This window comes from Chiloscyllium plagiosum, chromosome 16 (assembly GCF_004010195.1).
Source record: "Chiloscyllium plagiosum isolate BGI_BamShark_2017 chromosome 16, ASM401019v2, whole genome shotgun sequence".
NCBI classification, from domain to species: domain Eukaryota; kingdom Metazoa; phylum Chordata; class Chondrichthyes; order Orectolobiformes; family Hemiscylliidae; genus Chiloscyllium; species Chiloscyllium plagiosum.
The window spans coordinates 66,309,892-66,321,556 of NC_057725.1; the positions used below are offsets into that span (position 1 = coordinate 66,309,892).

Genomic DNA, 11,665 nt, shown 5'->3' on the forward strand with positions numbered 1-11,665 from the left:
TTCCTGGGACCATTTTTGTGAACCTCCTCTGTACACACTTCAGGTCCAGTACATCCTTCCTGAGATATGGGGCCCAAAATTGTGCACATCCTCCAAATGTGACCTGTCCGGAGCCTTATAGATCTTCAGAAGTACATCCCTGCTTTTATATTCAAGTCCTCTCAAAATAAATGCCTTCATCGCATTTGCCTTCCTAACTAATGACTCAACCTGCAAGTTTACCTTGAGAGAATACTGGACTAGAACTCCCAAGTTTCTTTACACTTCAGAACTTTCATCCCATTTAGAAAATAGTCCATACCTCTATTCTGAAACTTTATTGCTGGAACAGCACAGCAGGTCAGGCAGCATCTGACCTGCTGTGCTGTTCCAGCAATAAAGTTTCAACTTTGATCTCCAGCATCTGCAGACCTCACTTTCTCCTAGAAGATTTCATACCTCTATTCTTCCTGCCAAAGTGCATGATCTCTCACTTTCCCACGTTATACTCTATCTGCCACTAAATTGTCCACACTCCTAACCTATCCAAATCCTTCTTCAGTCTCCCCGCTTCCTCGATGCTACCTGTCCCTCTACCTATCTTTGCATCATCTCAAAGCTTAGCCAGAATGCCCTCAGTTCCTTTATCTAGATCATTAATGTATAAAGTGAAAGGTTCTCCCAACACTAAGCCTTGCGGAACACCACTTGTCACCGGCTGCCATCCTGAGAAGGACCATTTTACCCCCGCTGTCTGTTTTCTGTCAGACAGCCAGGCTTCTATCCACGGTAGCACCTTGCCTCGAGCACCATGGGCCCTTATCTTACTCAGCCTCCTCTGCGGCGTCTTATCAAAGGTCTTCTTGAAGTCCAGGTAGATAACATCCATTGCCTCTCCTTGAACTAACGTACTTGTTACTTCCTCAAAGAATTCTCACAGATTTGTCAGGCATGACCTCCCCTTGATGAACCCATGCTGACTTTGCCCTATTTTACCATACACCTCCAAGTATTCAGAAATCTCACCCTTCACAATGGATTCAGTATCTTACCCCCGCCCGAGGTTAGACTAATTAGTCTGTAATTTTCCATCTTTTGCCTTACTCCCTTTTTAAAATAGGGGTGTCATGTTGGCAATTTTCCAATCCTCTGGGACCCTCCCGGATTCTAGCGACTCCTGAAAGATCACCATTACCTCTTCACTTATCTCCCTTAGACCTCTGGGGTGTAGTCCATCTGGTCCAGATAATTTATCCACCTCCAGGCCATTCAGTTTTTCTAGTACTTCTCCTGGTGATAGCCACCATACTCAGCTCTGCCTCCTCACTCACTTGAGATATTACTCGTGTCTTCCAGGATGAAGACCTATACAAAGTAATTATTCAGTTCCTCGCCATTTCCTTGTTCCCCACTACTGTCTCTCCAGTATCATTTTCGCGGTCCAATGTCCACTTTTGCTTCTCTTTTTCCCTTTATCTATCTAAAGAAACTCTTACAGTCTTCCTTTATATTACTGGCTAGCTTATCCTCCTTTTTAATCTTCTCCCTCCTTGTTTTTTTTGTTGCCCTCTGTTGGTCTTTGTGAGCTTCCCAATCCTCTGGTTTCCCACTGCCCTTCACCACGTTATATGCTTTCTCTTTGGCTTTTATGCTATCCCTGACTTCCCTCGTCAGCCATGGTTGTCTCATCCTCCCTGTAGGAAAAGTGAGTACTGCAGATGCTGGAAACCAGAGTTTAGATCAGATTGGTGCTGGATAAGCACAGCAGGTCAGGCAGCATCCGAGGAGCAGGAAAATTGATGTTTCGGGCAAAAGCCCTTCATCAGGAATAGAGGCAGGGAGCCTCCAGGATGGAGAGATAAATGAGGGGGGGTAACGGTGATAGGTCAGAGAGGAGGGTGAAGTGGATAGGTGGGAAGGGGGATTGACAGGTGGGACAGGTCAGGAGGGCAGTGCTGAGCTGGAAGGTTGGAACTGGGGGAGGGGAAATGTGGAAACTGGTGAAGTCCACATTGATGCCCCTGGGATTGAAGTGTTCCGAGGCAGAAGATGAGGCGTTCTTCCTCCAGGCGTCGGGTGGTGAGGGAGCAGTGGTGGAGGCGCCCCAGGACCTGTATATGTCCTCGAGAGTTTGGGAGGGGTGGGGGGGGGAAAAAGAAGAGTTGAAATGTTGGGCCACAGGGCGATATGGTTGATTGGTGTGGGTGTCCCAGAGATATTCCCTGAAGCGCTCTGCGAGAAGACATCCAGTCTCCCCAATGTAGAGGAGACCACATCGGGAGCAACGGATACAATATCCTCCCTGTACCATGCTGCTTTTTCCTCGGGATGAACCTCCGCTGTGTCTCCTGAGTTACTCCTAGAAACGCCTGCCATTGTGGTTCCACTGTCTTTCATGCCCGAAACATCGACTGTCTCGCTCCTCACATGCTGCCTGACCTGCTGTGCTTTTCCAGCAGCACACTTTTTGACTCTTGACTCTCCAGCACCTGCAATCCTCATTTTTCCCGAGCCATGTAAAGGAGCCTTGGCGAGTTTATGCAGTACATCTTGCAGATAGCATCTTACACGTTTAGAAAAAGTACCTATAACTTTACTTCAGCTACTGAGTTGTTTGCAATTTGTCGGAGCCATCAGTCTCTACCGATGTAAAAAGCATGGCCTGCCATTTTAGTGTTCTATGCCTAGAAGCAGTAATATCCACTTACAGTGGAATCAGTTTCAATAAAGCACAGGCAATTTATTTATTGCAACATTCTAATCAAGTTGCAATTAAACTCCCACATAATCATACAGTCTAGTGGCCCAATATAGCTTGCAAATTTTAAAAAGCTCCTGGGGTGTATTGATCCAAAACACAGACTCCAAGCCCCTTAACTTCTGTTTTAAAAAATCTATGATGAGATGTAGACATCACTGTAAGGCCAGCATTTGCTGTTTATCTCTAAATTGTCCTTGAACTGACTGGCTTGCTAGGCCATTTCAGAGAGCAATCAATGGTCAGCACACTGAACATTAACTCTCAAACAACTTCTGGGTCACACATCGCTTATAGGCCCAATGGAGCCTACAGACCCTACATTATCGGTAGATCCTATAGTTTACAGAACCAGCGCATTCAAATGGACACACAGATCCTAGTACTTGAATTGCCAGTACATTTTACCTGCTCAAATTTCGGTCATTATTTCATAAATGAGCGTGAGAGATCCCGTGGAGGAATGTGCAATGTCCTGTTACTCCCAGCTGAGGGGAAGACAGAGCACCAGCAGAAGATCTGCAGTCAGAGATGCTGATGGCAGCATCATTAATATCAGTTTGAAATGCTACTTTGAGGCATCACCACCATCTAAACAAGGCCTTTACACTCTAAGCACTTTAAACTCCCAAACAGAAGGTGAGGATGCAGATGCTGAAGATCAGAGTTGAAGAGTGTGTTGCTAGAAAGGCACAGCCGGTCAGGCAGCATTCAAGGACCAGAAGAATTAACGTTTCGGACACAAACCCTTCATTAGAATGTGGGCGGCACGGTGGCACAGTGGTTAGCACTGCTGCCTCACAGCGCCAGAGACCCGGGTTCAATCCCCGCCTCAGGCGACTGACTGCGTGGAGTTTGCACGTTCTCCCAGTGTCTGCGTGGGTTTCCTCCGGGTGCTCCGGTTTCCTCCCACAGTCCAAAGATGTGCGGGTCAGGTGAATTGGCTGTGTTAAATTGCCCGTAGTGTTAGGTAAGGGGTAAATGTAGGGGAATGGGTTTGGGTGGGTTGTGCAATGGGGAGATAAATGGGGGTGGAGTGGATAGGTAGGAATAAGATGGACAGGTAGAACAGGGGTCAAGAGGGTGGTGCCAAGTTGGAGGGTTGGATCTGGGATAAGGTGGGGGTAGGGGAAATGGGGAAACTGGTGAAATCCACATTCATACCCATGTGGTTGGAGGGTCCCAAGGCGGAAGATGAGACGTTCTTCCTCCAGGCGTCGGTGGTTAGGGTTTGACAGTGGTGGAGTCTGGAAAAAGATCTGTCACCTTGCCTACCCACAGCATGGCCACACAAAATACAAGAAATCAAGCCTGTCCAAACCATACAAGAAACACCCAGAATGCCTCAGCATTGACCAAACAGGCTGACAAGGGAAGACAGACATGACCACAGTCACTCGCAGACCAGGGAATACACTTCCCAAGACAACCTGACAATAAGCTTCCTGGACCCGATAAACACAGCTGTCCCAAAGCCCTCAGGGCAGTCTCGTACTCCAGTGATACCAAAGCCACACAAAGGACAGGTCAGACGGTGAGGCACAGAATACCTCACTCACAGGAGAGCAACATTGGAAACACCTTATTGTCAAGAAAAGGGACATTCTCACATACCCTCAAAGAGAGCTGGAATCTCCTGATTGATGCTGCCACATGCTTCATTATATCTACATTCAGGACATTCTTCTGAGAACTGCTTTGTGATTATCACTATCGTAACTGGATTACTTGAACATCAGGACCACTGTATTTTCATACTTTTTAAATTAGCATCATGGTACTGTATTACTATAAAAACCAGCTTGATTCTCAGCCCAGGGAAGAGAGTTTCAGCTACCTGAACAGACTGCCTGTTGGTCAATTTCTCTTCCGGTGATATCATTCTGTGAATAAACGGTTTGTTAATTTTACTTCGAATTGTGATTTGTGATCTCTGCTTTATTGGGCTAATTTCTCCAACAAGGAGATTCAGGACTTGCATGTCCTTGGCGGAGTGGGAGGGGAGTTGAAGTTGGTGGGTGCGTGTGTCCTAGAGATGTTCTCTGAAGCGATCTGTAAGTTGGCGTCCTGTTCCCCCTGACGTACAGGAGACCACATCAGGAGCAACATGTGTGGAAATGCAGGTAAATCTCTGACGGATGTGGAAGGCTCCTTTGGGGCCTTGGATGGAGGTGAGGAAGGAGGCGCAGCCCTTAGCAGGAAGTAAGCAGAGCCTTATCAACTGAATGAAAGTTGGTGATTCAGGAATCGCATGTTGAAATTCAAGCAGAGACTATGGGATACCACCCTTCAAATGTATACCATTTACATACCAAGGACTGAAAGGGATGTGTGGATAATGGGATAAAAAGGCACTGAAGCAGGTAATCAGTCATGAGTGGTAGGGTCAGTGCGCTTTATGACCTATTCCTACTGCCTGTGTTTCTATGGCGCTCAATTCCTCATCGTTTCATAAGCATAAGAAAGCTTCCCGGAGAATGAGCCTCCAAAATGGACACATTTACTATCACAGGCAGCTGTACAGTGTCCGGAATCTAAATTAAGCAGGAGCTCAAACAGAGAAGCCTGTTTCAAAGCGAATGTATCGCTCTATCATGCTGTCTGGGGTCATTGTGAAATGGCGCCAAAGGAGAATAGTATTCCTTACATCATCCAAAATGATCTCTCAAAGGAACAGGTGGTGGCCATTCAGCCCTTCCTCGCCTTAGCTATATGATTGACATCTTAAATCAAATCATTTCGAGGACAGGAGCAGGGATGTGTTGTTGCAGTTATACAGGGCCTTAGTGAGGCCACATCTAGAATATTGTGAGCAGTTTTGTTCTCAGTTTCTGAGGAAGGATGCTCTTGCTCTCCAGGGAGTGCAGTAAAGGTTCCAGGGATGGTGGGACTGACGTATGAGGAAAGATTGTCTAGGTTAGGATTGTTTTTGCAGGAATTCAGACAAGTGAGGGGAGGTCCTCATAGAGACTTAAAATTCCAACAGGACTAGACCGGGTAGATGCATTGAGGATGTTCCCAACGGTGGGTGTGTGCAGAACCAGGGCTCACAGTCTGAGGATTCGGGGTAGACCATTTCGGACGACGATGAGGAGATATTTCTTCACCCAAAGAGGGGTGAGCCTGTGGAATTCATTACCACAGGAAGTAGCTGATGCCAAAACATTGAATGTATTCATGAGGCAGCTAGAGATAGCACTTGGGGCTAATGGGATCAGAGGTTATGGGAAGAAAGCAGGATTAGGCTATTGGGTTGGACAATTTGGCCAGGATTGTGCTAAACAGCAGAGCAAGCTCGAAGAGCCAAATGGCCTCTTCCTGCTCCTGTCTATGTCTCCATGTCCACACCATATCTTATTCCTGTCTTGCTCAATAACCCCAGAAACATTAAATTTTTCAAATTACACCTGCCTCAATAGTTATTGGGGGTGGTGGGGGGGGGTTGCTATTGTGTTGCAGAATTCTACAAGCCTTTCTGTGAAGTAATGCTTCTTGACATCACTTCTGAATGATTCCTGAAGAAGGGCTCATACCCAAAACATCGATTCTCCTGCTCCTTGGATGCTGCCTGACCTGCTGCGCTTTTCCAGCAACACATTTTCAGCTCATCACTCCTGAATGGCCTTTTATTTTGGAATTGCCCATCAGAGGAAATAGTTGCATTTCTTTTTTTAATTCTGCCCTGACATACTCTTTCATTACAAAATACCACAATTAGATCAGCCCTTAATCTTGTGGACAAAAGGGAACATAAGCCTATTCAATGCAACATATTCTCATAATGCCACCTGCGATTATTACAGTGAATCGTTGCTGCATTCCTACCAAGTCCTTCCTGAAGGCCAGAGCTGAGAACGGAACATTGTGTGCTAAATCAAATTCACCACTGCTTCATGAGCTGGATCAGAATCTCGCCCTGCTGCATTCTAGCCCCTGGAGAGAAAGGCCTACATTCCAGGAGCTTAGAAAGCCATTTTTGCACCGATCCACTGAGTGCTTTTGATCTCTGTACATGGAAATCAGCATTTCTCAGTCACAGCTCCTAGCTTTCCAGCATTTAGAAACTACAGCATTCCGCTTTCTTAAGGTCCAAACTGGATCATTTCTCATGCTCTCAGATCAAACTTCAGCTTTGTGCATTCTATGTTACAATAGTATTTCCATTTCAAAGGTATCCCATTGGTTGTTGTGTGTGTTTATAGAAACACAAGGCTTCTTCTTACGGCAATGTCACTTAGCAACTTTCGGTTCCCCTCTACGTCCTGTGTCGCTGAACTTGGCATTTGCTGCACATTTGGATAAACAATTCCCCAGTCCTTGACTTAACAGAGAAAAGCAGCAGTGCCAATCGAAATCATTGAGGAACACCACAAACAACATCCTGTCAGTTTCAGTACATTCTCCCTACTCCCACTCTCTAAGACATTGAGCAATCTCTCATCTTCCCAAGTTCACCATTAGTGCAGTTGTTTAATTGTAGTGAATCTGTTAGATTTACTTCTTAACTTTCCTCATTTCTCAGAGTCCTTTATTCTCACCCTGAAAAGTTTAACAAATTAAGGATGCAAAGTAAACATATAGCAAGTCTTCGACTTTCAGGTTTTCAAATCACCGTTTCTCGAAAAGATTTTTTCAGACCTTGGAAGTTTGTTACATTGTCTCAGTCTGCATGACCTCTCGATCTTTGCACTTTCAATTTAATTAACTTTGCCTCAGAGATTTTGTGTCTTTCTAGATCACTTATTCTTATAGATCATCTTTCCAAAGCTATAATAACCACCTTTGTTCATGTTAATGTCTTTCTCCCTTTCCCAAACCTCATTCTTACAAATTGACTTCATTTTCTTTCATCATTTTCCTGATGAATGGCTTAAGCCTGAAACGTCGATTCTCCTGCTCCTCAGATGCTGCCTGACTGGCTGCACTTTCCCAGCAATACACTCTCAACTTAATTTATTTTCGTGATGCTCAACCAGTCACCTGCTTTGAGTGATAGAATGTGACATAGTGGCTTTCAGTTGAAACATTGCTTCCGAGTCACTGGTTTTATCCCTTATGCTCCATACATTAATGTTGTACACAGAACTCCCAGCATGGAATAGCATCCATACAGCCAACTAGTGCACACACTGTTACTTCACAGTAACCCATCCCATTCCAGCAAGGTACCCTTCGATCTCCTTCTCTAGCTTTCCCTTAATTGCTTCAGTACAAATCATCTTAACTCTTCCAGATGGTAACAAGGCCTACATTTTCCCCATTTCTGGATAAAGGGATTGTATTTGTGCTTATTGTCCCAAAAACAGAAATCTGTTCCCCACAACTACTGTCTCAAATCCCTTCAAAGGCATTAATTGGACCACACTGGAGAAAGAAATCCCAGCCTCTTCAATCTTTCCTGATAGTTTTAATTTCTCAGATAATTCCACAATATTTTTAACACCTTCTACAGTATTGTTGTGTTTTTTTTTGCAATATGGGAATTAGGAGCACTTGAAAAAAAGCAATAGCTGCAAACCCAGCCTTTTGCCCAGATGCAATTTTTCTCACATTTAACTTCATACTTTCATGAACCTGATTGGATTCGAATCAGTGGCAATGTAATATTCCCAGACTATTAATCCAGAAACCCAGACTAATGCCTTGAGGGCATGCTTAAACCCCAGTTACTGTGGTAACTGGTTGAATGTACATTTAACTAAGAAATTTGGAATATAAAGCTAATTTCAGTAATGGTGACAGTGATTGTCATGAAAAGTTCATTAATGTCCTTTAAACAAAAGAAATCTGCCCTCCTTACATGGTCTGGCCTACATGTGACTCCAGACTCTCAGCAATGTGGCTGACTCTGAAATGCCCTCTGAAATGATCGAGAAAGCTGTTCAGTTCAAGGGCCAGTTCCAAGTGGATAACACCTCATGAAAAAAACTGCTAATTTTCTCTGAACAAGAAATGTTGATATTAAGTCTATTTGTCAAGCTAAACTTTACTTTTGTCACTTTTTTTGTGATCTTAGAGTTATTTTCATTCACTTGTATTTCTACCTGGATTCTCTCCTTGATTGGTTGGTTCACTGTCCTCTCTCTCTCTCTCTCTAGGAGGTGGTGAGGACAAACAGGAGACCTATTTGTTGACCCGAGTTCTGGCAGCAGTAAGACAAGGTGGTGGGGACATTCTGCTCCCTTTAGCACTCACTCTGAATTCCCCCTCATGGCAAACACACCCTCTCATTGCTGCCTGGTCAACGAAGGGGCTTCATACGTAGGGGGTCAACATGTGGGGGAAGAGTATTACTGCTCATCCCCCACATGAAACAGGAGACCCCGGGGAACAAACCTGCTCGGCCTGCAGCCAGAGACTCCACCTACACCGAAACCCCACTCTCCGTGCAGTTAAAGAGCCTGCATTTAGATAGCACCCCTGACATTCCCGAGTACGCTCCCCAGTGTGGGTTTTATCCTGAGACGAGTTCCGGTTAAACTCCTCAGAAACCTTGGGCGGTTCCCAGGTGAAGATACGATCCTGTAGTCACGATCCATGTTTACTCCGTGTCCCGGTTATTCCTGGCCGGGACACATTCCTCCCAGACCTTCCCTCAGCAATGCACATCCCATCCCATCCCATCCTTACCGACTTTCCTGAAGGCTTTCAGAGCGAGTTTGTTGGCATCCGACTCCGGCAGCTGCGAGCCCCTGGATCTGGTACCGATCATGGTGTTGCTTTGTCCCGGCCGCGCTGTCTGCTCGCTCCCGGGGGTGGTGGGGGCTTCCTGAGCTCCGAGCCTGGGACACAGAGCCGGCCTGTGCCGGGCTGCTCTCTCTCTCTCTCTCTATCTCTGCCTGTGCCTCTCTCCTCACTCCCTGCAGCTTGAGGTGTTGCTCTCTGCTCAATCCCCAGCTGCTCTCAGTTCCCCTGCCCTCCCCCTTCACCTTCTTCCCTCAGGCTGGAGGCTGGATCCTGCTAACCAGAAGCTTCTCCTCTCCGACCCTTCACTTATAATCCAGGAATTCAACTCATGTGACTTTCTGCCTCTCTATAAGGAAAAAGGGGTCGTCGAGATAAAATTGGAAGGAAATTTCAATGGGTCCCTTTTTACCCTTTTAATTACTGAATGCTGTCATTCACTCAGGGATGTGAAGGGCGGCCCATTGGCCAAATGCCATGTCAATATTTTCATTCGTGTTAAGCCCTTAGTCAAGTGCCCAAACTCTCCCTCGTTGGTGCCCTCTTCACTTTGCTTACCGCCACTGGCAGTTACTGTGTACCACTAAACTTCCTTTTTTTTTTACATAAATTGCCTTTCTGGATAACTTATTGTTTCCTTTTCAGATTATGGTTTTCTTCTGAATTTTGAGTCCCTAACTATAGCGTGAAGCACTGTTCTGGTCCCCTTATGTAAGGAAACTGGCACAGGGAGCAAAACCAGGGAAGATTCACAACACCATGCCAAGTATGGACCAAGTCACAGAATTGTTAAATCCAGCTCATGCATGGTCCTTTGCAGACCTGACAGAATTAATGTGGGAAGGTGGTTTCCATTATGGGAGAGTCGAGGAGCAGAGAGCATAATCTCAGATTACAGAGTCAGTTGTTTAAAACAGAGATGAGGAGGAATTTCTTCTCTCAGCTGTTTACCACAGAGGGTTGTCAAGGTTGGGTCATTTAGTCTATTCAAGGCTGAGAAACAGAGATTTTAAATCAGGAAGGGAATCAAAGGAAAGTGGAGCTAAGAATGGATCATTTATACAAATGATTTGGATGCGAGCATAAGAGGTACAGTTAGTAAGTTTGCCAATGACACCAAAATTGGACGTGTAGCGGACAGCGAAGAGGGTTACCTCAGATTACAACAGGATCTGGAGCAGATGGGCCAATGGGCTGAGAAGTGGAAGTGGAAGATGGAGTTTAATTCAGATAAATGCGAGGTGCTGCATTTTGGGAAAGCAAATCTTAGCAGGACTTATACACTTAATGGTAAGGTCCTAGGGAGTGTTGCTGAACAAAGAGACCTTGGAGTGCAGGTTCATAACTCCTTGAAAGTGGAGTCGCAGGTAGACAGGATAGTGAAGATGACATTTGGTATGCTTTCTTTTATTGGTCAGAGTATTGAGTACAGGAGTTAGGTGGTCATGTTGCGGCTGTACAGGACATTGGTTAGGCAACAGTTGCAATATTTCATGCAATTCTGGTCTCCTTCCTATCGGAAAGATGTTGTGAAACTTGAAAGGGTTCAGAAAAGATTTACAAGGATGTTGCCAGGGTTGGAGGATTTGAGCTATAGGGAGAGGTTGAATAGGCTGGGGCTGTTTTCCCTGGAGCATCAGAGGCTGAGGGGTGACCTTATAGAGATTTATACAATCATGAGGGTCATGGATAGGGTAAATCTACAAAGTCTTTTCCCTGGGATGGGGGAGTCAAGAACTAGAGGGCATAGGTTTAGGATAATAGGGGAAAGATATAAGAGATCTAGGGGCAACTTTTTCACACAGAGGGTGGTACGTGTATGGAATGAGTTGCCAGAGGAAGTGGTGGAGACTGTGTTAATTGTAACATTTAAAAGGCATCTGAATGGATATATGAATAGGAAGGGTTTGGAGGGATATGGGCCGGGTGCTGGCAGGTGGGACTAGATTGGGTTAGGATATCTGGTCAGCATGGACGAGTTGGGCCAAAGGGTCTGTTTCCGTGCTGTACATCTCTATGACTCTATGAATGATCAGATCAATGATGATCTCATTCAATAGTGAGCAGAGTCAATGGGCCAGTTGATTAACTTGTGCTAACTTGTGCTCCAATGTTTTATAGTCTTATGGTGTTTCAGTCCCAAAAGTGCAGGACCAAAAGTTTTCATTTTTGTTTCCTGTTAGTAGTGTTTAAGAGCGAAGCCGTCTTAGTGTGAGATTTGAAACAGAAGTGGGTGATGTGTGA

General features: G+C 45.3%; 2 protein-coding genes across 2 annotated transcripts in view; both read right to left on the bottom strand.

Moving 5' to 3' along the window:
• The window catches only part of LOC122558121 (1-phosphatidylinositol 4,5-bisphosphate phosphodiesterase delta-3-like), a 69,000-nt gene extending 59,212 nt beyond the window's left edge, over positions 1–9,788 (bottom strand). Inside the window, exon 1 of the mRNA XM_043706439.1 lies at positions 9,368–9,788. Within this exon, the coding sequence (XP_043562374.1) occupies positions 9,368–9,449 (82 nt within the window). The 5' untranslated portion in view covers positions 9,450–9,788. The remainder of the gene's footprint in view (positions 1–9,367) is intronic.
• Positions 9,751–11,665, bottom strand: part of LOC122558122 (mucin-2) — an 81,910-nt gene continuing 79,995 nt past the window's right edge. The window contains exon 32 of the mRNA XM_043706440.1: positions 9,751–9,770. Coding sequence (XP_043562375.1) covers positions 9,751–9,770 — 20 coding nt within the window. The remainder of the gene's footprint in view (positions 9,771–11,665) is intronic.